This window comes from Cyprinodon variegatus, unplaced genomic scaffold (genome assembly GCF_000732505.1).
Source record: "Cyprinodon variegatus isolate N-32 unplaced genomic scaffold, C_variegatus-1.0 Scaffold244, whole genome shotgun sequence".
In the NCBI taxonomy this organism is placed as follows: Eukaryota; Metazoa; Chordata; class Actinopteri; order Cyprinodontiformes; family Cyprinodontidae; genus Cyprinodon; species Cyprinodon variegatus.
In genome coordinates this window covers 206,790-231,548 of record NW_015150697.1, presented here as the reverse complement: position 1 = coordinate 231,548, position 24,759 = coordinate 206,790, and the positions used below count along the sequence as shown (strand labels likewise).

Genomic DNA, 24,759 nt, shown 5'->3' with positions numbered 1-24,759 from the left:
TAAAAGGTAGAGTGGACAAAATTTTTGGGGCGAACATCTTTCCCATTGTAATGACTTGTCATTATTTTTCTGCATAAAATTAATATTTACATGTACTAATATATTAAATAGATTTTTAAGTTATTATTAAAGTCGTTTTTATCTATGATTATACTGAAGACACCTAGATGACTTACAGAGATACATAATTTTCTCTTTACCCAATATAACAAAAAATTTAGTTCTTAAAAGAGCATGAATTCTGTATATATCAACTTTAATGTTAGTATATTGATGTGCATAGTTAACCACATCATTTTAGTTATCAAGTAATTGTTAATATATGAAAGATTAAAATATTTAATAACCCTTGAGAGCATTACTGCTGCCACCGTCTGTATTAGAGGGGGTAAAAAAGTGCTAGGGGTGGCCACAATGGCGGTCAATGATTGGCTAAGGGTGGCCATGGCCACCTCTTACCCCCCATCTAACACCGCCCCTGCTGAGAAGCTCAGCTTTCTTAACAAGAAAATAAGAACACCACATTTTTCACTCTTTGTTTTGTCAAAAATTTTGCATCATGATACTAAATAATATAAATCTACATTCCGTTGCGATGTTTTGCTGAAAAAGCTCCGTATGTCTAGTCGGATCAGAAAAACTATTCTATCTACTCTGCAGTTCAATTAATGAAAAAAAAAAAAAAAAACTACATTTCCCGTAACTTGTGACGTAATTGCGCACGACCTTTCAGTGAACGTCCGCGTCACTTGTTTGATGCATTCAATGAAACGGAATATTCTGATACGGTAAAAGGGAATTAATTGTCAGCTGCCATAAAACCCATTACTTTGTGCTTGATATAATACATTTAAATCATTATTCAGCATTGGATTTAGTTATGTTAAACTAAACTAAAATCTAAACAAAGAGTAAATTCTTTCGTCATCAAGGAAACGCTTAAAAAAAATTATATAATTTTTTTTTTGTGTAAAAACTATGCATATATAATATTTAATGCCGGTGAACATCTATAGTAAGGGTACTTACATGCATTTTACTGGTAGTCTATCGCAGTAATTTATACCATCTCCCTTGTTCTTTTCCTAATTCCGAGGCACCTCGAACTTCACATGGGTTTTCAGTTTGTTGTGAAACATATAGTTCCTTTTCTTTTCTGAGTCACATGACTGTTTACTACCATGGCTAACCTGCTCTCCTCCACTTTTGTTTTCTGTTTGTTTTACATTTGCTCTGCTTCGCCGCCGAATTTCGTCCTGTTTTTCGCAGACGATCTTGGTTTCGGAGACCTGGGCTGTTACGGACACCCCAGTTCACTGACTCCTCATCTGGACCGACTTGCTGCAGGAGGTCTGCGATTTACAGATTTCTACTGCACCAGCCCAGTTTGCAGCCCGTCCAGGTGCCTGACTGCTTTATGACAAGCACTTTCTTATCATGTTCTAATGGAATAATATGCTGCAGCTTTCTTACAATATCTCATTATTTTTGCACTTCCTGACTAACCACAGCCTTTGCTTTTGTTTACATCTCAGGGCATCGTTGTTAACAGGTCGCTACCAGACTCGCTCAGGGGTTTTCCCAGGTGTGTTTTACCCAGGCTCCATTGGGGGTCTCCCCCTGAATGAGACCACCATCGCAGAGGTGCTGAAACCTTTGGGCTATGCCACAGCCACCGTGGGAAAGTGGCACTTAGGATATGGGGCCAATGGAAAGTTTCTCCCAACTAAACAAGGATTTGATCAATACTTAGGAATACCATATTCTCATGACCAGGTAAATGTTTCAATACCTTTAATAGTTTGGACTTTAAATGCATCTGTACGCCAACCTGCCCTGTTGTTTTTCCTCCTCAGGGCCCTTGCCACAACCTGACCTGTTTCCCTCCAGATATAAAGTGTTTTGGACTGTGTGATATCGGAGTAGTAACCGTCCCACTAGTTCATAATGACAACATTAAACAACAGCCGGTCAACTTTCTTGATCTGGAAAGGGCCTACATTGACTTTGCAACCGATTTTATAATCACATCTGCCAAGAACAAACAGCCCTTCTTCCTTTACTATCCATCACATGTAAGTAATTAAATACTCTAACACAGAATACCTTTTCTCTGGAACAGCTCAGTTTGGTTGCAGACAATACAGGTAATGACGATTATTATCTAATTTAATGAATCGAAACTAGATATATAAGCCTGGTTTCTGAAAAACTGAGGTATGCATGGTGCAGTGCAATATATTATGTTATATTATTATATATAAAAAGAACACAGTCAATTTTGCAGTGTTAAAGTAACACTTTAAGAGTATATTTGGTCCCACTCGGGAATTAGTGTTAAATTAGAACTCTATGTAGTGTATATTTTACTCCAGTTATTGTAATAACTCTAGAGGAGTCAATGTACTTTGAAACTGCATATTTAAAAGTGGAATTTACTGTATATCATTAAAAATTAATTCATTTATGAGTCTCAATTTAAGAAGTTCAATTAATAGGTTAAATGATTTATTCTCCACAAAATGACATACCGGTATTATAAATCTGTATTTCTCTAAATGTCTAAGTGATAATCTCTCAGAGCTGACAGAAACCCAACATTCAGCTTATCAGAAGCTGCAGTTATTTAACAGAAAACAAGTAAAGGATTTAGAATACAGAAATTTTATGTAAAGACTCAAAAAAAATCATTGGGACGCCTTGAGGGCTGTCAAATTGTCCCTGACAGCGCCATCAGGAGGACGAAGAAAAAAAAGGTGATGGTTTTTCAGGCAGGATTTTCACAGAGAGCTCCAAGCATATTAATCAGAGGCTGAGTGAAATGAAAAGGTGTACAAGGCCGTGTTCTGTAGGAAAAGCTACTCTTGAAACAGAAGAGATGTCTGGATCCAAATAAGTACCCTACTCCTTTGCACATAAAGATCCTGGAGTCAGGATGAAGGGAGGAGAGGCTCAGCATTCAGTGCACCCACCTGCGAAACATGTAGGAGCAATAAGCATTTCCAACTGCTTCTATGCTTAATTTAGATACAACCAGAAGCGCCACCTCCTTGTTCATGGTAATATTTGATTGGCGTACAAACTGACCTGATCTTTGTGCTTACAGATAAGTTTAACGTTGTTATTAAAGCAACCTTGGCCTCTTTCGGTGCTCTGTAGTTATTCTGATTGCTTTCATATCAAGATATATCAATAATAATAACTTAACTTTATTGATCTCTGCATTTAACCCATCCCCTGAGGCAGCAGTGAGCTGCCATCGTCTGGCAGCCAGGGAGCAGTGTGGGGTTAAGGGTCTTGCTCAGGGACCCAGAGTGCAGGTTGTGGGGATCTAACCAGATAATTGCAACCTTATCAGAGCACAAGCGCACTGCTCTAACCACTAGGCCATCACCTCCACATATGTTTATTTAATATACATGATGAAGTATATTGCTTTTTTCAGCAGGATAACTATTCTCCATTAAAAATATACTTTGTTATTCGTGTTGTATGTTCTATAACTTTCTTTGAAACTGATCATGAGGTTTTCATTTGCTCTTTTTAAATTTAAGAGATGGGTCTCTTCAAATGCATCACTCTCGGTGTTACAAGTCTTATTACTTTTACTTTTAATTTGTTGAAATAAATCAATTTTAAAGCGACAATACAATGTTTAAATTTCAACATTAATAACTCAACTATGTGATCACATTGTGTTTCTGTCATATGAGCATAACTTTCAATTACCTGCAGTCTGATGAATTATATCATGTTAAAAGGTCAGACTTTGAACATTTGACTCACAGGGTTGGGGAGGCCTGTACTTTGCCTGTCTCTAACTGTGGCAACTTTGTTGACTTATGTTCTGAGAAGTCTTATAAATATAAAGGTGTATTTTTTCTTTTCTTTAATTTGAAAAGTTAAAAATCAAACAAGAATCTCATTGGTTACAACTATTGAAGTCTGCATAGGAGCATAAATGTCTGTTCTTTCCTTTTGTGTTTTTTAAGCTGACTTAAATCAAACGTTTTGTTCCCTTTTCTATTTTGAAAATTGAATCAAACATAAGAGAATTTACTTTCAGACAAAAAAAAATACAATTAAAAATTTACTTTTAAAGTCAGTAGTATGTTTCTGTTTTTTAAGTATTATCATAATTTCTGCCATATGGTACAAAATACTATACTTCAACCTTATTCACTGCCTTTCTTACAGCATACCCACTACCCGCAGTATGCTGGCACAGGAGCAGCAGGTCGCTCTTTAAGAGGTCCATTTGGAGATGCCCTCTTTGAGTTTGACAGCACGATAGGAAACCTGATGGCAACCCTGGAAAAAGTGGGCGTGATCAACAACACGCTTATTTTCTTCACTGCTGACAACGGGTTGGTTGGTTGCAAATGTGAAACATTGAGAAAATATAGAGATCACAGAGATACATCTGTTCTTTTTGCAGATATTTCTGAGGAAATACAGAAGCTTTTGTGTTTGTTCTTTTGGCATTAAATGTATTCACAAGCTCACAGTTTAATTTTGTGGTTGTTGCAAAGTTCTTTTTTTTTTTTTAAAGTTTAAGGACTAACATAACTCTGAATAAACTGAAGAGCCCAACAGACCCATCAGAGAGATAAGGTTAGATGCTACACTGGAAAAAATGATCTAGAAATAAGTAAAGATTTCCTAAATTAAATGTATTTAACCTGGATTTGAGTAGGTAAATTAGATAATTTGCCAATGGAATTAGTGTTTTTACTTTTAAAATAAGATAGTTAGATAATATGCACTTGAAATAAGACAATGCAATTTTCTTTTCTTATTTTAAATCTAAATTGTCTTGTTCCATTGGCAAAATGTTTCTTTTATCTCCTCAATTCAAGAACAAATGCACTTATTTTAAGAAAAAATGACTTATCTAGATTTAGATTTTTTCCAGTGTAAAGATTTACCTGGCTTTGTTCAGAGAATAAATAAACCCCTTAATGAGCCTGATAGGTCGAATTGCATATCAGGAAAACATTTTTTTTAGAGCTGCTCATTTCTCTAACAGTAAGTTTTTAAATACAGAAGTAAAGACTGACAAAAGGAGCTTGTTCTGCCTCGTTTGTAACACCCATCCAAGCCTTGTACTATCTAAGAATAAAGATGCATTTACTATTGTTTACAGCAGGCTAAAAAGCTGTAAACCTTAGGTCAACGGCATCCGTTTTATTTCTTTCTGTGTGTAGGCCTGAACTGATGCGTATGTCCCGTGGAGGAAACTCAGGCCCCCTGAAATGTGGCAAAGGTACAACGTATGAAGGAGGCATGAGGGAGCCTGCCATTGCCTACTGGCAAGGGGTCATCGAACCAGGTAAAGACACTGAAAGTTAAGTTAGAGTTAAATAACGTAACGATAAAAAAAATGGTTCTGTGGAGTTTTTATCCTCTTTGATCAACCATTACAATATAAATTTGGACAAACTGTTTTAGTTCTTTTTATGCCCTCAGTCATCTCTTCTATCTAACAGTAATCAGCTTGGTGTCACAGCAGCCCTGTCCCTGCACTGTTTCTTTTAAGGGGTGACCCATGAGTTGGCCAGCACTCTGGATATCTTCCCAACCATTGCAAATCTGGCAGGAGCCAAACTTCCCCCGGTGATCCTGGACGGGTTTGATATGACCAATCTTCTCCTTCGCAAAGGAAAGGTAGCAGCTTTGATCCTTGAGTTCTTTAAATACTGATTCTTATAAACCAGGCTGGCTAAAACATGTTGTGTGGTTTTATTCTCTTTCTCTGTTTTACAGAGTCAAAGGGAGGCAATGATGTTTTACCCCACAGATCCAAATGAAAAATCTGGGCTGTTTGCTCTAAGATGGGGAAAGTACAAGGCTCACTTCTACACACGAGGTAGCACCTAAAACACACAGAGGAGACTAAATATAAAGTACAATCTTAAGCTCTTTATAGACGTGATCTATGAAACATTAATGGCTGCATCAGTCTTTAAATTATATTTATTATGAAGTCAGAACTCTGCTAAATTCTCAGCAGTTTTTAATTTAAACACACATAAACTACTCCCCACGTGCATCTTGAATGTTCTCTGCATGCAGATTCATGGGGGCTTCATGGTATTGAATCTGCACGCATTAAACCCTCACAGTGTGAATGGAGGTAATTTATTTGTGTGTTTTAAATAAAACTGCTTATATCAGTGTTGTTACACGTGTCCATTTTGGCAGAATTCTGACCTCATAGTTTAATTAGTTCTTATTGAATCTTACAACTTTATTCGAAAATCGTTTAAAAAGAGGCAAGCAATACGTGAACATTATTTATAATTAATGGCACATTAAAGAATTCAGACTACAGCTACAATGCAAATCGTTCTGTATGTTAAAGCCAATTGAGTTGTGCTGTTATACAGCTGTGGGAATATTTAGTGGGGTTTTTTTTTTCTGCTGCTATGGTTTAGTTCAGTTAACTAAGTTTCGTCTTTCGATTTTATTTCCCAGTACAGAAACGTGCCCAGCTAATTCCAAAAAAAGAAAATTAAAAACAATCCACTGGACTCTGTTTCCAGGTTTGTTTTTGTTTTGAAAACATGCAAATCGAAACGGACGAAGGGGTCCACCCCTTCAAAACACTTAGAAGGGTATTGGGCATTGCAGGCTAACAAAAGAAGCCAAACGACCCCCATTAATCCGTTTCAATTTGCATGTTTTCAAAACAAAAACAAAGTTTTGATGGGCTACTTTATAAAACCTTGAACTCAACGCTATTCCTGACATTTTGATTTGAAAAAGCTTCCTGGATGGGAAGCAAAACGTCTTCAAACTTGGAAATAAAGTCCAGTGAATTGTTTTTAATTTTCTTTTTTGGAATGACAATGACCTTGATGCCCAGCTAATATCCATACTGCTCTTTTCCGCTCTTGAGTTCTAAGTAGCACTTGAGATTTAAGTAGCGATGCCCAAAGGTTTCCAAATCTATGCAAGGGCCCTCATCATTCAATAATAGAGCACATTTACTCTGCCAGCAAATGTTGCAAATGTATCAGGGTTAAAATTTCCATTTGCCAAATTAAAAGTCTTTTGTAGCAGGAAAAGGTAGCTACAGCACAAAAAAAAAAAAAAAATCTTTAACAAAGCATGTGTTGTGCAATTATGGTATTTTGGATTCTCACATAAGTGTAAATCGAGCTAAACTATGTCCAAACCGATAACTCTATGCACAGATTTGGAATAAATTCAACACAACCTCTTAAGTGGTTTTTAACAAAAGTCTTTCATCTCCAAGTCAAACATGTTTCAGTTAAAAACCCCTGATTACATTAGTTAACTAAACTACTATGTAGAAAAAGAGGAAGAAAACATGGTTGAAAACCATAATTAATAAAATTAAGCAACAATATCATAGTTCAGCTTAGATTTTATGTTTGAGAAAAAAAAAGTTTATCTTGAAAGGTTTGGATATGTTTGATCCAATTCATGCATTCCAAGAGGTAAACAACATATTTTTTGGCAGAATAATGTTTCATCAAATGAATCACTTAATCAGAAAACAATAACCTTTGGTTAATTGATTCTTAACCTTGTTTGATCGAGCTAGCAGACACAAGGGACTCATCTCAAGGGACCTTTTTGTCAAATCTTGGTATTAAATCTGGATGAGCATATGAGAAAACAAAAGAATGTTAAGGTTATGTTAGTGTTTAAACCTTTAGTGAAATAAAGCTTGTTATAGCTTTAAAACAACATCTCATGCAGCATAAATAATTAGCTCGCTTACACAACAGTAAACACATGAAATGATCAAAAATCATCCAAACAAATTGTTAGCTTGAATCTATTATCTACATTGCCAGAACTCTATACACATAACCCCCCTGAGTACCAGTGTGCAACATCAGATGTGCACATTGATATTTATGTATGCACTGCATGCATGCATGCATGCAGTCGGAAAATAAGTATTTGAACATCGTGCTATTTTGCAAGTTCTCCCACTTTGAAATAATGGAGGGTCTGAAATAGAGCAAACATCTAAAATATCTAAAAAATAAAACAAAAATCCAGAAATCACAATTTATGATTTTGTAACTATTTATTTGTATGATACAGCTGCAAATAAGTGTTTGAACACCTGAGAAAATCAGTGTTAATCTCATTAGTATCTGATCGCTGAATCGTTGACAGAACAGGTAAGGCTCCAGTATTAACTAAGCCTGGCTGTTAGCCTCATCTGGAGCAGCTATTATGAAACTGAGTTGATCCTTAATTAAGCCAGAATATACAGAAAATGAGGTTGATGCTGTTTTATCTTAGTTTGATGAAACAGGCCTCTGGTGAGATTCAACATATTCTCATTATCAGTTCGTATGAAATCGTACGAAAAGTTATGCACAGTATTTCGTACGTTTTTGACGTTTTTCCTCGAAAAAACATATCAGTGCGCATGCGCAGCCAGACAGACGAAAAAAGCAGATCCGCCGACGGACGTAAAACTGGGAAAAACAGTGCAATAATTACTTCTTAATGTCTCTCACTAGGTTGCTTGCTGTTTTGTATCTTAGGGTTAGGGTCAGGGTTAGGGTTAATTGTATGTTAAATTCTTTGTTATTGAATGGTGCGTAAGATGCGCATGCGCAAGGATATCTTGTCTCGAGGCAAGACGTAAAAATACAACGAAAAAAACGTCCAAAACGTACGAAATTACGGTGCCTAACTTTTCGTACGATTTCGTACGAACTGATAATGAGAATACACTGTGAGATTTGCTAAGTTACATACAGATAAATACAAAAGACCTGGGAGACACGCATCAAGACTCAGCACAGCTTTTGCAGAAAAAGGGATCTCAGACTCAAGGGAACTGATCAACAGATTAGATTATTTTCTGCGGAAGAAATTGCATTAATCCTTTTTTCTCACTTTTTAGTCATATTTTGTTTGTGTGCCACAAGGTTCCACTAAAATGAAAAAAAATATATATAAATCTCAATTGTAAAATGACAAAATATTTCACTATATCAGATTTATTTTTGCTATTTGTTGAGGAGAAAGTGGATAGAAAGATGCCTACAGTCAAAGTGGGGTTTATCTTAAACCTCTTGTTTCTTTTTCACCAGGTGCCACCCACAGTGCTACCACCCCTGATCCTGACTGTCCCGGGATCGCTGTCCTCAAGGCCCACAACCCACCTCTCATTTTTGACCTGGAGGCCGACCCCTCAGAGCGATACCCTCTCCCGCTGGAGGAAAGACCTGACATCCAAGCTGTGCTGGCACAGATAGAGAAAGTCAAGGCACAGTTTGAGGCTACCATGGTGTTTGGAGAAAGCCAGATATCAAAGGGTGTGAACCCGAACCTTGAGCCCTGCTGTAGTCCTGAATGTAGCCCCAAACCCAGCTGCTGCCATTGTTAATGTTTGTGAGGATAAGGTGGGGGAAATACTGCACTAAATTTATCCTTAAATCTGAAGGTACATTAATACCATCAGTGTTTTGAAACATTGCACTTATTATCTGCTTTGGTAATTTATCTTCTTGCTACTGAAAAAGGGATATAAGAACATTTTCCTCAATGAGGATATTTCCTTTTTATTAAGAATTACCTCTTCTCGTACTGTATGTTCGCTAACTTGAGTATTTGTACAACAAAAAAAAAACTTTCACTTCAATTTTCATACACAAAACAAAATGTGAAATCATTTGCAAGCTTAATAAAGACAAGAAACAAAACTTCAGACATCAAGCATATATTTTATTCATAAGACCAAACCCATGACAAGGCATAGTGATTTTTTTTTATCATTTTATTTTGCAGTTTTTCTCAATTTTCCTTGAATTTTACAAGTCCTTGTTTTTTTTAAAGATACAAGATAGGATATGTTGGCTTTTTCACATAATGTTTTGCTCTAGTTATGGATCTTGTTGAAGTATTAAAGTCAAAAGTTTGGTTTAACTGTATTTCTCAGTGGCTATATGGGACAAGACCATCCTCAAAGGCTGTGTCTGTGAAGCTGCTTTAAAAGACAGGGTTTTTTAATTCGGCTCGAACAAGATAGAAAAACATAGTCGGAAGCAAGTAGATACATATATCGGAGATGGATTAAGCTGTTGTTGCTCTGAGGCAATGGTTGCAACTGGCTAGACGCGACATGGATGATTTTCAAGTAGCGTCTGAGTGGGTTTTACTCTATAACAGCATTAAGACGTTAACCTTTTAGCGCCATAGCTCACTAATGTGCCCTAAATTTACCGCTGAAGCCAGCAGCAAAAGTCCACCTGAGTGGGAAAAAATTAGACATTCAAATTAAACTATTGCAGATCACATAGATCTACATCTATGTGACATACAAATCGCATAGATGTCTCCTTTGTTTTACAGGGTTTTTTCATAATGATTTTTTTCAATCATTTTAGATATTTATTTTTTTTAACATACTCAACATAAAGGACACAGCACTTAGATTTTCTATTGTATGTACATGACCTAACTGACAGATGTGTATATATATATATGTATATATATGTAGATAAAACCCTCCCTACTGCCTCGTTAACCTTTTACCACTCAAATCCTGCAGATGGAGTGTGTTTTTGATTAAGAATGAAAGTAGCGGAGAAAGACGCAAATACCTGGCTAAGATAACAAGAGCTAGATGTTTGAAGCTGGAAGTCTGAGTTTCAAACAACAGATAACTGCAGTTTTCTTTTAAGAATAGCCTCTTTCTTCTCCTTTCTGAAAACTTATTTTCTAACACCCACAGAATGCAATATTTAAATTTATAACAAGCCAAACAGCATGTCATGAATGTTGGGGTAATGGCTTTTATTTTGTAGTTTGACCCACTATAAAAAAAATCCCTTAAAACCTCTATTAAAAGACTAAATCTCACTGTGATATCTGGACCAAGCATTAGCAGTTCACAGTGTTACTGACATGCAGCTACTGTTTGGATAAGTTTATTTTTCAGAAGTTTAAAAAAACTGAACAAAATATGGGTCATTGCATCACCTAAAGCCAAAATAAATCCATCCTAACTTTGAGAAAATGGCTTGTCAGGGGAGGGGGCTCTCTGCAGCAAAGCAGGTTTTGTGAATTTAACTTGCATGATCTAGTATCTGAGCTCAAAAGGCCACCATCAAATAAATAAGTATTTTGTTTGCTCAAAAAAAAAGCCAGTTAAATGCATTTTTAAAATATGCATTCATATGATTTAACTAATGCATTAAATCAACCAATTAATATTCAATATTCAATTAATGTTAATAATTTATTGATTAAATTATGAAATATTTCTAAATTTAAGTATTCAAATAATTCAAATAAAAAATTACTGAAAATTATATTATAATAATATAAATTCTTTAATATTCATCTATAAATAGAATATAAAAAAATAAACAGTAGAAATATAAGCCCTTTTTGTGGCTCATCAAATAATGTGAAACATTTAAGCAATTAACTGTTAGAACCCAACTGCAGAATGATTATCTTTACTGTAGTAAAGACTTTGATAGGAAAGGTAACAAGTAGGGCTGAAACAATTAATCGGATTAATCGTGATTACTTTAAATAACCATCAACTAATTTAGTAATCGCTTAATCATTAAATAGAGTATAGAGACTCTAAAACATGCATTTAGCTGACAGAGCAACCCAATCAGAGCAGTAATTAGATGAAAACTGTAGAAAACAATTAATAAATATTTTGCATCTTTCAATATCTGTCAATATACTCTATCCAGAACTCCTCAAATAGTAAAGTTTTAGTTTCAACTGGTTTAAATCTGTAAAAAAAATCTTCTGTAAAGGACCTTTTGCTATCCGATTATTAATCGATTAATCGAAAATAATAATGGACAGATTAATCGATAAGCAAAATAATAGTTAGTTGCAGCCCTAGTAACAAGATTATTTAAATTCATGACATGTGAGCTGGGCAACAAATTTGTTTATATAAAATTTAATAAAATTATAATTACAAATCAACTGAAACATTGTAATCATCTTAGATTAATCAATTTTATGAATTCATATATAAATATTCACAAAATTATTTATTTATTCAATTGTGGTGCTTTTGGGCCTCTAGATTTGTAGTGAAAGTTTAAAAAAGTGTTCACGGCTATTAGGTTGGAATTGAGGAGAAAATCAATACTTCAGATTTGCTAAAGATTGATTGATTGATTGAGTTATTGGATGTAATGTAAAGAGGGTGACTTTGCTTTATTTGCTGTCATGATGAGTGGGGGAAAAAATAGCGTTAAAAGTTGATTCCAAGTCAACATTTCCGAACTTATTCCCCTTTTACTTCTGGTGTCTCACCTCCTGTCAGAAGGAGTCATTTTCTTTCCACCTACATCAAAAGTCTAGAGCAAAATCAGTCCCAACAGTTTTTCCAAATCAGACTCAATGAAGCAATGTAAGTCTACTTTCTATACATGTATTTACAACACACACTTTATCTTGTACGAGACGTGTGGGGAGCTTGGTTGAATAAAAGGGCCGCTAACTTTCTCTAGTTAACTCCAACATCTTCAGTACAAAGCAAGGTAGCTGTTTAAACATCAAAAACAGATATTTACACCCCTTTTGTTTCTACACCTTTCCCTATGATACCGTTGAGCTGCTTGTCATTCACTTGGATATTTGTATTTGTTGTTGTGCAGCAACCCTACCAGCCATGCATTGAGAGGTGATTCAGCCTTAGTAGGTCAAAGATTTTCATTTCAAAACAGGATTCTTTTTTTTAAATAAACAAGTGCTCAGCTTTTTAGTTTTATATCATAGAAAAAAACAGTAAAAGAAACAGGCAATAAATGCATCGAGAGAAGGGAAGTTGAGGGAAAACAGGGTTGAATAGCTTACTGTAGAAATGAGGATCCCAGTTTGAGAAGGATGCAGAAAAATATTTTACAATGATCCTGGTGGGAAGAAAAGAAAAGTAAAGAAAGACTGACAGTGTCCTCTGGTGGAAAACAACCAATGTACACAGGCTGTAGAGGAAAAGAGTCATCGAATGAACTCCTCCTACTCCAGGTAGATGTCTTCAGTGGGGCAGGCATACTCCAGGTGTTCTTGGTAGTACTCTTGAAAGGCCCGACTGCAGAGAAAACAAATAAATAAATACAAAACAGACATAGGAACTAATACATGCTATACTTTGTTTTATCTTCTTGATGCTTCCAAATTAATATCCAGGTAATAAAATAAAATAATGAATACAAACCCTCCCTAGTTTTAGATTTTGTGATTGTACACATAAAAAGCAGAAGGAGAAGTCAGCAGATATAACGAAGTAAGAATGTCTCTAAATATCCCCGCAGACAGTGATATATGTCTGCATCTTATGGAGCCTAGGTGGGAGTTTAACTGAATAAACAAACTACTCGCCTTCATCCACCTACGACACAGCCAATCAGCTTTTAACCACGCCTCCACGAAAGCCAATCAGCATCCTAAGTTCATCTTTAAAGGCCTTCGATCCACAACTGGTCTGCTCCTGTGCGCAGGCGGTGGATAGCGCATCCACGAAGTGTGACTGGACTTCCATCTTGACTTCCAACTGGACTTCCATCTTCCAGGTCCCTGAGTGAAGCTCTAGTATCAGCTCATGCAATCCACTGGATCTCCACATAAAGCTCAGCAGACCGTCTCGCTAACCAGCTTTCTACAGACTGACCAACTTCATCTATCTTCACTCCACCACCAGTTTCAGGCCTGGGGGAAAACTTCTTTACTCCCGTTCATGCATATCAATCAAAATTCAGCCTGATGTTCCCTGCCGAGGTCTGAGGGCCAAAGAGCAAGTAATTGTATCAATAAATATCGTTCAAAAGCTACAATGGATAAGGAAAATGTGACAAATCCTGTTAGCATTTAACTTATCACCTCCTGCAAACCTTGAATTAGGGTGGGGTGAAAAGGGACCTCTTCTCTATTTTGATCTTTAATAACAGCTTTGAGATCATTTTGCAGTGACAGAATACTCTGACTGGGTGTTTGCTTTTCAGAATGAGAGGAAACAAAATCCCTTATTACATCTAGGATATTTTATTTTTGTTGATATCTTGAATGTTTATTTCAATGTCTGATGCAAAACATGACAGCATTTGTTTAAATTAATTTAGTTTTGTTGTATTTGTTTGCTGGAAAAATATTGTCTTAAAGTTAGCACCTGGAGGAGTCAAATAAATCGAACAGAGAAAAAAACAATAGAACAGCTTTTTGTTATGAAATCTAAGTGCAGTAACAGCCTAGTAATGAACGAAATAACATAAAAAAGACAAATCTTGGCTTAAATAGTTGTTTCAGTGAATATATGCCGCATCTGTACTCATTAAAGTTTTTCACATCAAGTTTCAACCAAACGCTGTCATGTATTTTATTTACTTCCTAATTGCTTAGTATCTAGCTTTCTTCTATGGGCCCTGAAATCCGACCCACATCACTATCACCCAGTGCTGTTACCTCACGGTTTCACTGTGTTGATCATGTGTTAAGGTCAATGTGCAGGTTTTTTTTCCCGAACAATGCATTCAAAAACTCCCATCTGCCAAGACCACTTTTTTACATGTGCTCTGTGTTCTCTACCTAACTTGTGTCATATTTGCTGTAATAGCAGAAACTTCACTTTTACTCTCTAGCAGAAGATCCTGGAAAAAACTGTTTTCTATCAGTTTACAAACAGAAGCTCAAGCCTTCTTTGGTTATAAAGAAGAAGAAAAAATATTCAAAGCACATTAGCAAGTCCATCCCTTTGATTAAAAAAATAAATAATGAAGCTTTTCAAGAAACTAATAAGAAAAAATCAGGCATAAGATGTATTTAAGTAGTATTACCTTAAATGAATAAATGCGATGAGTTCTAGGACACTGACTTTTATGTTATTTGCACAACCGGCAAGTGCTGTATATGTAGATGTAGAAGAGAAATGAAATCCCTCAGCTAGCCACCACTCTTTAACCAAGATAGGAAATATTCTGCGGCAATTGGCAGATTAAATGTGGGTATTACAAAAATATCAGTATTATGAGAAAATCCTTACCCAACAATCCAAAGGGGGAAAGTTTAAAAAAAAAAAAAGGAGCATAGACACTAAAGGATTAAAGGAGGCAACTAGATGCTGGCATAAAATATGAAGGGAAAAGCAAATTAATGAATCCCTTTTAAGATTATCCATGGATAAAACACAAAAACACAAAAAGTTAGGTTATTCAGATGTGTGCTGGAGATGTGAAAGAGGCAGATGAATGGAACTGTTGATTCTGAATGATCCACTCTAATGAGTGATTCATTGAAATGACAAAGATAGCCTCCAAAAATAACTGAGCTTCAAGCTTATTAACAGCCAGAGGGGATTTAGGGAAATATGGGTACAGTACTACCAGAAAAACAGCTAGATATATACTGTATATATCTACAAGACGATAATGCTAATTTTGCGTGTTTTTCAGAAGATGTTAATGCTGCAGTAACAGATGTAATATTTGCAATGGTTACCCTCCATGCTGGCAATGGTATTAATGAGTAAAACTTTAACAAAAGGGAAAATAAAATAAATAAATTGGTCAAACTTATCAGATACTTGTTGCTTCCAAAAAGCGGGCTGTTTCAAGTAATAAATACAATTCTTATTTGAAAAAATACTTTTTTTTAATCTACTCTTGTTGTTTTAAATGAATGAAGAAAAGCAAAGACAAAAGAAAGCTAGAGGGGAAAAATTCTATAGTTGCATTTATGCCAGTACCTTAGAATAGAGGAAATATCTGTTTGAAGCATAGGAACCATATTAACTTCTGTCTGAGTGCACATTCTAATAGAAAATAATGATACTGAACTTATTTTATGGAATCTTTTGGATAATAGAGGTGATGAAAAAGGCATTTCTTCTATTTTTTTAAAATAACAGACAAAAACATTCATACTCTCCACTGGTTACAGTTTGAATCGATTATTGTTCTATTATTCTGGACGTACCCAACACACTCAGCCACAGGCCGCATTGATTCCTGGGATACAAACACATGGCAAGCAAATCTGTTCAGCATCGGATGCTTTGTGATGAAACCAAAGTAGCTGCAGAGAAATATAAGCAATAAAATGCAATCAGTCAGATGTTAAAGCTGGCAGTCATGACAGGAGGGCATAGGAGTGGCGGGCTTTGTTTACCAGTTGTTCTTTGGATGGCATCCACAGAACGAAATGTTCTTCATCTGGAAGAAGTGGCTACATCTGTCGTACTTGAGAGATAGATGGACAGAGATTAGATTGTAGATGAATCAGGGAGGTAAAAGGACTCTGTACAAAACTGATTTCATTCACTTGTACCTCATCAAGGGCGTCATATTCGTCCTCCAAGCTCATGATGAGTTTAACCCCTTGTAAGCTGATCTCCAGTTCACACAGAGATGGAGGTCGCACGTGTACCGTCCGTTTCCGCGACATTGCAATCTAATCAACAGAGAGTGTGTTCATGTGTAAGGGCATGTTTGAGAGACGTGTTCATTGAGAGTACAGGGTTGGTCAGATGTTTACACAAGCTCATGATCAGCAGAGACAATGTTAAATTGATTTGGCGGTTTGATGATAAAGCTTCATCTTGTTTTTTTTTTGCTTTTTTCCTCCAAGATGGAGGTTTATAGAGGAATGAGTAACTCTAATTTAATGCTTTTTAATGCTCCTTTAATGCTCTTAGAAATAATTTTAATGCCCTATATATATATAACATGGCAAAATCTTTTGTCATCTTTAACGTCAACAGGCTGCAGCATTGTCCCGAATTCCTCGTTTTCCAGCCACTTTTATTGAAATTTTTATTTTGCCATTCTCTAGCTTTTTCTCCTCCTCAAGCTTCTTTTCCGAACATACGGCTTTACGCTCAACCAAAAGCAGTTTAACGCAAACATGTGGAACCAGTTATATCTGATTTGTTTTTTTAAATGTTTTTTTTTTTCTTTTTTTTTCAAATAAAGCATTTTAAATGCCACGGTAATCATATTAAATGTATTTTAATGCCAATTAAAGCCTTAATTTAAAAAATAATAATTTAATGACTAATGACTTTTAATGACCCGCGGAAACCCTGTATAAAATCAGAAATAAGCAAAGGTCTATATTTAAATTTGTTTAAATCATTTTATTTTACAAATTTCCTGGTATGAACCCAGCTTTTAACACTGTCCATAATGTAAGTTATTGCACTAGAAAGGGCGTCTAGAAGGCCTTTCAGTGTAGCTTTTATATCCATCCCAGTTTGGTAAGAGACTTTAAGCTTCAGGAGGGGCCTAAACCTCAACAAATGAATGATCAACCAATCTAAATTAAGTCTTATGTGGAAGATCATTCATCCAAACAACGATGGGAGTGTAATATACTGTAATAATATACAACATGCTTGCTTTATTTTTATATATTTATTGTCTTACCTTTTGCATGGCGGCACAGAGAATGCCGTTGCCTTGGTGATAAGGTACCTCAACAGAACCCAAAAACTGAACATTGAAGGTCTCTATCCACCCTGGATTCCTTTTCAGGCCTGAATGAAGGGGACAGGAATGTGTCCGGGTTTTAGCATTCCTAAGTTTAATGAGATGTTAAAATAGTGGACCCATGTCATCACTCACCCAGCAGCTCCTTGGACTGACCAATGACCTCATGGGCATAAAAGGCAGGAAAGATTCCTTTTTCTCCAGTTCTCATGTTATATCCTCTGTACCAATAGTCATCCTCTTCTTCCTCCACATATAAAGGATCATCCACATCCAGCTCCAGTTCGTCCTCGTGTCTAGGAATGAATCTGGACAAAGCAGAAGCAGAAAAAAGAAGGGAAATCATGTTGTTGTTAATGCTGGATTTCCTCTGATAAGATATCGTCAAAGGGAAACATGGAGACAGAGGAGAAGGGAAAAAACACCTCTGCACAGCTTTCAAAAGAGGATGAAGCTTTATGGATGTGTACACAGTGAAGGCTGTTTTTCATTGTGTTTCAATGAGATGATTGATCTCATTACGGTCAGCCATCCTGCAGCGTCCAGTTCTACAAATAACCGTTACATCTGCTGTCTTTCCAAAAATGTTGAAGGATGTTGAAGGACACCAACAGGGTGTAAGCACTGAAGATAATACTTTATTCATTCTCTTGTCTGGTTGCTAAAAAAAGAATGTTAAAGGTTTACCTGTAAACCGCTCTGTGAGTCTGGTCTCGCTCCTCTCCATTGATGGTACATGAGAAAAGTCCAAAGGATTCTGTGCCTACATGTGAGACAGAAACGAGTTGCAAAGGACACAATTCGTTAGGTACTGAGTTAGGAAACATAATTGCTCTTTGCAGGATCCTTGTGGCTGTGACTCATTTTGGTTTACATGTGATTGTTATTTTCTGTTCCCGGCCAAATCTAAAGCTGTTCTGCATATTTCTTAGAGTTTAGTTTATAGCTCATTTCTACTGCACTTAAACAGATCACCAGGGAAGCTATTTACTCCAGGAAACATCCCTGATCGGGAGGAATCACTTTCCATATCACTCTGAACTCCCTACTCCTGCTTTAATCTCTCTGGAGTCCATATTTGCTACTAACATTAAAAATGTGTACACATAACATTTCATTTTCGGTCCTCTTTGCTGTAATATGTAAAAGAGATTATCCAGGCATAATAATTTTAAAGGTTTTACAGTTTTCTGGCCTACTTTACACTACTAATGAAGTGTTGTATAAAAACGCAAGTACCCCTTGTTTATTGAAAGAAAAACCCACAATGGTCACAGAAATCAACTTGAATCTGACAAAAGTAGTAATACATTAACAATTATAAGAAAGTGAAGAAAGTCAGACATTGTTTCAACAGAATGAGATTTAAAAAAAAACTCATGAAACAGGCCTGGACAAAAATGATAATTTAAAAAAAGACTGAAAAAAATGAGACCAACGGGACAGGTTAAACCAAAGTGTGTCCACTAATTAGCTTCACAGGTGAACACAACCTTGTAATCAGTCAGTGGGCCTATATAAAGAGATACAGGTAGTCACTGTGGTGTTTGGGACATGATATGTGTGCCTCTGATTTTTTTTTTCTCCCTTCCCTCTTTGAGGGGAAAGATATGTATATATTTTGTTATTCAAAATTAAATTAGCAATTTAAAAAATAAATAATACACCTAGGTCCAGATTTAACAAATATAAAACAATAAACTATTAATGAAGACATATACATAGCAGACACCACAAAAAAAGGAGGGAATTAGAACATGGTGCTACTTTTTTATACACAGCTAATTCTCCCTTTATCCAGGTTTGATATAATCAAAATGTCCAGACAATATTGTGTCAACAAGTGACAACAAATATTAAAGTACCAGCTCCCAAATGTTTTCGAATATAGCCTTGATGTCAAGTTTCGTGTCCATTCCATAATTAAAAGATTGAACGTTTCACATTACCATGTTTCAATAGAAAAATATTTTGGCTTCTGAATTTTCCAGTTTAACAAAATCATCCCTTTGCAACCAAATAAGCTGTTTTTAATATGTTTCTGTCCATAAATGCATTAAGGGTAAAATATATTCTATATTACGTTTGTTTTCTCTTAGGCTTAGCACCAATAAGGTACCTTCCCAGTAGGAGTTACTAAATCAAGAAATAATGAAATACACTCAGTATCTGCAGGTGTTTTATATAAACAGTATACAGTGAAAATAGACTACAAACAGGGAAGATTCATAAAGATTCAGTATAATATAGCCAAATATGTTATAGCCAAAACAAATCTTGTGAGATTTAGCTTGACAGTCATTAGGTTGTTGGTGTTATAACAAAATTACATAAAGTATGTTTTATTTCAGCATTGCAAAATGGGATTTTTATTAGTATCAGTTTTGACATAAGAAAATATTTCCTAAACAAACGTATCTGGGTCAGTCCTGATTGAAACTTGCAGGCTTTTGCATTACTAAAAGATGTCTATTCTTTTTACAATCATTAACCAAATAAAACCAGCCATAATGTGCTTTGCAGGATGCTAATCATGCTAATTAGAGACATAAAAAATTCACCGAAACTCATGGATTAATCTTTGAGGAGGCGATATTAACTGACTGGGTATCAGGCTGCTGGCAGGCATATTTAGGTCACATATTCATGTTTTATCCTGACATTGGCCTGCTAAACCCAACTGAGATTCTTTAGTTTGAAAATAATCCGACTTCAGTGTTTCCATCTGTCTGCTGTGTTCTGTTAAGCCAGATCTCAAATTTTATATATATATATATATATATATATATATATATATATTTTTTTTTTAGTATATTTTTAAGAAAATCTAAATTGCTATATTTAATCATCTAATGAAACTTTTTTTTTTTTTGCGTCGCTTACTTGAGGAGCGGGATGTGCTGTTGACAAACACGTTTAGGAACTTCTTTGAAAATGGAAGATCAGCCTCAGGGGAGGAGTCTTCAGACGAGCTCAGAAGTTCTGGTCTGACCTCCTCATCGTCATTCCTGTAGCCCATGTTTCCAGTCCTCAACGGCTCCTCATCACATAAAGTTGACAGCTCACTGTCATCACTCAAAACTGATGTGCACCTAAAAGAACAAACCAGGAAAGTCAAAATGTTGACACAGCAAGAGGTTTGACACTTGGCTCTGTTTTATCAGCTTTTTTGAAATAATGGCCTACCTCCGGAGGCTAACTAGTTCCAGCGTTGTGTTCTCATCCACCACTAATGTGTACTTCATAGAGTCATAAGCCAGTCCTTCATCTTCGTGTGGCTGCCTAATAATCAGGTCTTTCTCACACAGTGGGTGGTCATGGTCAGGTAAGGGATGACTGTGCACACTTGAGTCAATGGGTGGTGAGCTGTCAAGGAAAGGATAAGAGTCCCCATTGTCCTCCTCTTCATCATTATCAGTGGAGTAGGTGAGGCTAAAGCAGCGGTTCGTTTGAGCAGTTGGTATGTCAAGAGTCAGACTGTTTTTGACCTCCGTGATGCGCTCCAGAGATGCCGATGAACGACTTGTTGGCCTGGGTTCAGTTTCCCGCCCCTCATCTTTGTCACTGATCACACTTTCACTGAGGCTTGGTGAGTCCAAATCCCTTCTGCCTTCCAGCATCATCAAGTCATTGTTAGGTTCTTCTTCCACTAGACTCCCAGTGTTCTTGGATAATTTCTCTGTGGAGTTTTTGTCACAATATCTATTGGCATACAAGGAGTTCAAATCTGTGGTTTCCTTCTCACTGTTTGCTCGGCAGTCCAAAATCTTCGGGCTTAAACTTCCAACATTGGGATTGGTCATAGAGAGATGAGAACTTTCACCTGGCTCCATCCCATCTTTTCTGTACCCTTTGCCTTCTGTTTCACCTCCCTGTGTTTGCCCCATGTCCAATTTTTTATCCTGGCTCTCGTCATTAAAATCATCTCCATCTCCAATGTCGGAAGATGGTGAGATGGTATCTGACATAGAGGCCTTCCTCCTAAAGCACTCCTCAGGGCAACTAATTGGATATGAGCCCTCTGATATCATCCGGTTGACTAAGTTGCTAAGAAGCCATGGGGAGTCTGAGTTCTCGCTTAGGTCGTCTTCACTTTCTGACTCAGACTCTCCCTCACTTGTTTCATCATATTCATCTGCACATGGCATTAGTCTGGGACCCACTGGTAGGTAGAAGGAACGTTTGAAACTCTCTAGGCTGTGGTCTGGTTCTATTTCAAGAACCATTGGTCTGGACAAATGGTCATCACACCTCTGAGCTGGAGGGAGAGTCTCATCTGGGTCGGCATGGTGCTCACAAGCCAGCTCGTCATCCACATTCTGCAACCCCATCAGAGCCTGACCGTCATCGTAGGACTCAGGAGGAAAGACGGAGGAGTCAACAGGTGAAGGTGTAGCAATAGTCGGTGAGGGATTAGGGGATGGAGAAGGTAGAAGAGAGTCTTCTTTAATTGGGTCACGCTGGCCCAGAAGCAGAGATGCTTTCAGGCCAACAATCCCACTGTCTTGTTCTAACTCAGTATCTGGGTCCAGTTCCTGGTCTGATGTTGGTGAGCTGGCCTCCTCGATCGAGTTGGTGAGGTGAGATGAGCGCCCGCTGCTGCTTTCATCACTAGTTAAGTCCAACTCTGTTTCTGAGATAGAGGAGATCATGTTGGAAACTGCAGGACCACCAGAGGCAAATGCTGCTTCAAGCTCCCCTTCAACGTCAGAATCCGATCCTGGAGAGCTAAGGTCCTTGTCCTGGTCTGATGTCACATAACCCTGTTGGTTCATGTCTGCTATCCCTGGGTCTGAGGATGGAGAGGTCGAATCGTTAGCTGCTGGCTCAACAGAGGAAGCTGTTGGAGATTCTGAACTGTTGGCCTGGTCTGGAGCTTCAGAGCGACTTGATGATTGAAAGCTAGAGAAAGACAATGCGTCCGAGGGCTCAATTGAGGGGAATTCCACATAAACTGACTGATTCTCCTTGCAGGTCATGTCACATTGCTCCTTGTATATGAACTCCACCTCAAATTCCTTCTCCAGCTCTTCATCAGACAAAGGGGTATCGGAGCCCTCGTTTGCTCCCATGGGAGCCGTCGATGACAAACAATGACTGGTTCCATCTGGGTCTGGATCATTTTCTGGTTGCATCCCAGACTCACTGGTGATTGTGTACGTGTCTGTGGCTCGCCGGCTCAAGTGTTTATGATTGTGGTCACTATTGAGGTCGTGGTCCACCTCTGTGTCTGAACACTGGGAGTGTTCATCAATGGAGGGCACTCTGGCTGTCTGGACTGACAGGTCTGACTTTGACTCAGTGAACTCTGAAGGGCATGGGTGGGACCTGTGCTGACCAAATGATCCTGTGAAGATAAAAACCACAGAGGAAGCTTTCAGGGTAAACACCAAAAACACAACACTCTACTGTACAACCACAATGAAGTTGATGATTAAGAATTGGGAATACAGGTGGACAAGCCTAGGAAACCGAGACAGAGAAATTCCTGCCCTGTGCATATGACAAGGTTTTTTTTGGTTAAAACTGAAAAGTTTTTTTGTGGTCTATTATTGGGGCACAAAACTACATCTGTGTTCATTGGTACAATTTGAAAACAGGTTCTACAGAGGAAGGATTCAAAAACGTCCTATACTCAGCTGTCCTGTGCACATGAAAAACCAGAATCTGCCAGGATAAGGAAGCCCCAGCATCCTAATGAGTCCTTACAAAGAATAAAGGATGTCAACCAGTTAAAAAATCGTACTGGTGGTTTTGTATATCAAAGTCACCCAAAGCAATGGTTGAACGTCTCATCTTTGCATGGCCATGTATGGATCTAAGTCCCACCTTTGTGAAAGTTGTTTTAGAAGTGGTGCCTTTAAAGGCAGAAAGTGTTTGGACGCATGCACATGTTGAGGGGAGACAGGCTAATTACAGTTTTTAGCTTTTCATCTGGTATGCAGTCTAAAAAAATGCAGAATGCTTTGACATAGATGTGTTAATAAAATTTGAAAAAGAAATCCAGTTTTCAATTCATCCTTGTCATTTGCACAAGGCCTTGACCATGCAAGACAGAAATAAAGAGTGGTATTCATTTTAAATTAATTAATATTCAGTACAAAACAAAATGTAAGCAAGCATCGATTAAATGCACAATGTTGTTGATTGGACATGTAAGTTATAAGCAAATCCACAACACAGCACAAGATCACGCTGATGTGAATGGGAATGAAATCCAAGCTTGCTGGGCTGGCCTTCATGTTACCATATTCGGGCCTTTCCCGTCTGTTGCCCTCCATGTCGCAGAGGAGGGGCCTATGAGGACACTGGGGGTTCCCGCCCTCCCCTGCTTGTTTTGGAGGAGTACCTTTGCTCTGTGGCCCTGGAGCCTGGGACATTGGCGAGGCTCTACACTGGCCTATCACATGGCTTCCATCCTCCAAGCATGAGTGGGTTGGAGACAGACGACCTGGATGTATGACAGCTTTTTAATTTCGCTGCAGAGTTCAAAGCCATCGAAAGATCAGGAGTTAAACGATATTTTTACATGTACTATGTCTATTCAATCATACTGCATTCTTAATAAATAATTGACTGAGCCAGACTTATTTATCTTTACAGCAGTGTTGTTATTAAAATTATTAAGACTCAAGCTTTACCTAAGGTGTTTGCGTGGTGTATTAATAGATATATATTGATGTTTATCATAAATCGAAGTAGCTGGGCAGTGATTGACATCAAGGGAAGCTGTTTTGTATTGGCTGTTTATGCTGCCTGTCTGTGTAATGTTGTCAGAACATCAGAACATTGTCAGTATAGGAAAGAATTGACTGGGCATTAAATTTCATGACATCAAACAAAAAAGTTGACATTTTGAAGGTCTCCTTGAAGCTTTTACCACTCTTCACAGTAATTTCTTTAAAGAGATGGCAGAGGAAACATCTTTAAATGCCCTCTTGAGTCCTCAATTCACTGTCTAAATTGATGTTGGTCCTTTATATTTCCTGAACCCAGCCAGGGGATATCAGAGAACATATAATTGAGATGAAATGCTGTTATTACTCTCTACACCTACTCAGCATATACATATACCTTTACAGGTATGTATATATATATATATATATATATATAAAAGGTATATATACATATACTGATTTTGGTAACTTTCAAATAATGATGACAAAATACCACTAGCTTTCATATATATCTAATCTTAGATATCTTAAAATAACTACAAATAAATGGTGATTTCTGAACAAAAATATCTGGCATGTAGTTTAACTGCTATAGATATCAAATCATCCCCAATTCTACA

The 24,759-nt window shown here is 37.1% G+C and overlaps 2 protein-coding genes across 3 annotated transcripts in view; one reads left to right on the top strand and one right to left on the bottom strand.

The window, feature by feature from the left end:
* Positions 1-1,181: 1,181 nt before the first annotated feature.
* Positions 1,182-9,932, top strand: arsa (arylsulfatase A). The gene is made up of 8 exons (XM_015381874.1): positions 1,182-1,402; positions 1,536-1,776; positions 1,857-2,075; positions 4,198-4,367; positions 5,208-5,332; positions 5,540-5,667; positions 5,767-5,869; positions 9,093-9,932. Exons 1-8 carry the CDS (start codon positions 1,182-1,184, stop codon positions 9,386-9,388), a joined length of 1,503 nt encoding a protein of 500 aa, XP_015237360.1. The 3' UTR covers positions 9,389-9,932.
* Positions 9,933-12,305: 2,373 nt separating this feature from the next.
* mapk8ip2 (mitogen-activated protein kinase 8 interacting protein 2) overlaps positions 12,306-24,759 on the bottom strand; it is a 39,421-nt gene continuing 26,967 nt past the window's right edge. Inside the window, exons 5-14 of one of the 2 annotated variants that reach the window (XM_015381917.1) lie at positions 23,710-23,913; positions 20,649-22,809; positions 20,346-20,554; positions 18,150-18,225; positions 17,598-17,770; positions 17,400-17,509; positions 16,303-16,425; positions 16,144-16,214; positions 15,952-16,050; positions 12,306-13,075 (exon numbers count right to left, since the gene is read on the bottom strand). In XM_015381917.1, the coding sequence (XP_015237403.1) occupies positions 13,003-13,075; positions 15,952-16,050; positions 16,144-16,214; positions 16,303-16,425; positions 17,400-17,509; positions 17,598-17,770; positions 18,150-18,225; positions 20,346-20,554; positions 20,649-22,809; positions 23,710-23,913 (3,299 nt within the window). In that variant the 3' untranslated portion in view covers positions 12,306-13,002. The remainder of the gene's footprint in view (positions 13,076-15,951; positions 16,051-16,143; positions 16,215-16,302; positions 16,426-17,399; positions 17,510-17,597; positions 17,771-18,149; positions 18,226-20,345; positions 20,555-20,648; positions 22,810-23,709; positions 23,914-24,759) is intronic. The other variant, XM_015381919.1, reaches the window with a different exon arrangement.